The sequence below is a fragment of the Cyprinodon variegatus genome, unplaced genomic scaffold (genome assembly GCF_000732505.1).
Source record: "Cyprinodon variegatus isolate N-32 unplaced genomic scaffold, C_variegatus-1.0 Scaffold180, whole genome shotgun sequence".
Taxonomy (NCBI): Eukaryota; Metazoa; Chordata; class Actinopteri; order Cyprinodontiformes; family Cyprinodontidae; genus Cyprinodon; species Cyprinodon variegatus.
In genome coordinates, this window is record NW_015150633.1 from 276,418 (window position 1) to 278,957 (window position 2,540).

The 2,540-nt window shown below is 37.0% G+C and overlaps 1 protein-coding gene across 1 annotated transcript in view; it reads left to right on the plus strand.

Moving 5' to 3' along the window:
• The window catches only part of scarf2 (scavenger receptor class F member 2), a 27,412-nt gene that overhangs the window by 15,101 nt on the left and 9,771 nt on the right, over window positions 1-2,540 (plus strand). Inside the window, exons 8-9 of the mRNA XM_015378851.1 lie at window positions 1,153-1,267; window positions 1,543-1,640. Coding sequence (XP_015234337.1) covers window positions 1,153-1,267; window positions 1,543-1,640 — 213 coding nt within the window. The remainder of the gene's footprint in view (window positions 1-1,152; window positions 1,268-1,542; window positions 1,641-2,540) is intronic.

A 2,540-nucleotide genomic window follows, 5' to 3' on the forward strand; every position in this document is an offset into this window, starting at 1 on the left:
ATCTAAAATGTTTTGAGCAACACTTTGAGGCCATCAGCTAATTCAGATGTTTAAAAATTCTGAAAATACTGAATTTCTTTTCAAAACTTTTTTAAATAATAAAATCTAGATCAATACCTTGGTTTACAAAATTCTTATTAGGTATTTTTTAATGTATGATTACTTTTTTCAGTGTTAATTTAATTGCTAGTGTGAATTTGTCATTTTGTTTAATGGGAGGATATGTAAACTTTCAAACACAACTGTAAGTGGCAGCAAATCAATTATTTGGCTAAATTAGCCTAATGGAAGATTTAGGGTCCTTGATTTTATTTCCTGGCTAAATCACATTTCATTCTTACGATTCTTATTCTCTATACCTCTTATGATTCTTTTCTTGGCTCTATTCCTTTACATCCACAGTAGGGAAGATGGGGGGACAAAGACCACATAAAACGATGGGAGATGAGGTGACGAGAAAGTTCAGTCGAGACAGAATAAAAAGAAATGCAGGGGCTGATTTTGAAATTTGAGATCACCTTTTTTTAAATGGATATGAAGCAAATCAGGTTAGAGCACACAAGGATAGCAGGGATTTTGGCCAGGGGAAAAGATGAATGGTGGCAGGTTGGTCAGTGATATTATGAGACCTTGTCATTCCTGTTTAACTCCTCTTTCAAAATCAACTAATCCAACCTGCCACACCCAGACTTTAGCGTTATTAATGTCAGTCAGTTAACTCCGAACTTTTCCTCATTTAATCCTCATTTGTCCTTGCAAGTGCATTATGCTGTCTATGTTTGTGAAATACAGCACTTATTATACTTGGGTTGTATCCTATTCGAGAGAGGGAGGGGTGCTGATAAATCATTTAACGAGTTTTAGGATGAGGGGAGGAAGGTTGTTGCAGGAAATCTCGGTGATGGTTTAATTGGTTTAATGTCTTTGGGGAGGAATTATCCAATACCAAGCCGTCACATTAATAAAGTTCCTATATGTGCAAGAATTTGGACTTAGTTCCAATACTTAGTATTGTGTAAATGTAATTTTACATTGTGTCACTAAAACAAATTAACTTTGAGTGTTTTTAGAGTTTGCTGGATCCTACTTTTGAAAGTGGCATTTCCTGCACACATGTGGCACACCCTCCACTTACTGTATTTTATCTTTCAGAGCCCAACCAACGGATGGGTGTGATTGCAGCTGGGTCCCTGGTCTCCTTTTTACTGATTGCTCTTCTCTCCTTACTGTGCTGCTGCTGCCTCTGCAGAGACAAAGACGACCACAAGTGAGTGACAGAAAGACATTATAATTGAGATAAAAGTAGAAATGTTATGTTTATCCTTTTTTTCCCGTAAAAAAAGATGATTGTTACAAATATAAGGAGGTAGAAGTTGCATTATAAAGGGCGTTTTGGTTGACGTGACTTTTTGTATACAAAGCAGTTCAATAGCACTCAAAGGAGGCCAAGAGTCAGGTTTAAAATGGCTGCTTTTATAGATTAATTTAGATTTCCATGGCATCATCCCTTTTCAGTGCTAACCGAGACAATTCCACCAACAGCAAAAAAGCCAAGAGGATTTTGTGCGGACGATTCAGCCGAATCAGCACTAAACTTCCCCGTATTCCACTGAGGCGACAGAAACTGCCCAAAGTAGTCGGTAAGCCTCAAAAAACTTTTTTTTCCCTCATATCCCAGCAAATCCTTGTCAGAAGCTGTATGTTGTTTTTATTTTTTGTTGTTTTTTTTCCCCTTTGATTTAAAGGAAGATACATTTTATTCTAAAACAAGGCTACAGTGTCTGACTTTCCAATGTGTCGTGCAACACTGGATGTGTCCTGCTTTATACATAGAATGACAGCAAAAAATAAGTGTCATTGTGAGACCTTTCCTTGAGTGCTACCTCCATCTGCTCTGTAGATGATGAATAGAGTTGAAAAGTGTAGGGTGGTTGGCAAGCAAGTATGGGTTTCATTTAGAAAGAATGCAATGGTTTTAGAGACACTTATTATTCTTGGCACACTCAAATGCCATGTGTTCATATTATTACGACCCTAATCATGTAATTTTTTTTTCTTTTCCTTACCCCCCCACAAAAAGGAAAAAAAGAAAGAAGCTTCTTTTTTCATCCACTTAGAAGGAGGTTGAGTTAAATAATAGCAAGAGGTTGTTTCTAGGCCCTGACTGCTGGTGTATGACGAGCTATCAAAGGCCACAGTGTTTGGGTAGACAGCACAGCTCCATGCAGAGGTCTCATGGTGTGTGTGTGACAGATCTGTCTGTGACCGCAGTCTTTTTCATTGTAGTCAAAGGGAATGTGCTGATCTTTTAACCCCCACTTGCAAACAGTTTATCATCTTTATTAGTTTTTTTTTATTGTATTTTCTTTATTCAATAAGCTAAGACTGTTCTGGATGCATATTATAATAGATAGAGTTTGGGTCTAAAGTCTTGCTCACACATAGACACAAGTCTTGATTGTTACTGCAAGGTTATTGAAACTTCAGCATTTTTGTTTCTTTTCAATGTGGTTTCTTATTCAGTATTTCACTTCTATTTC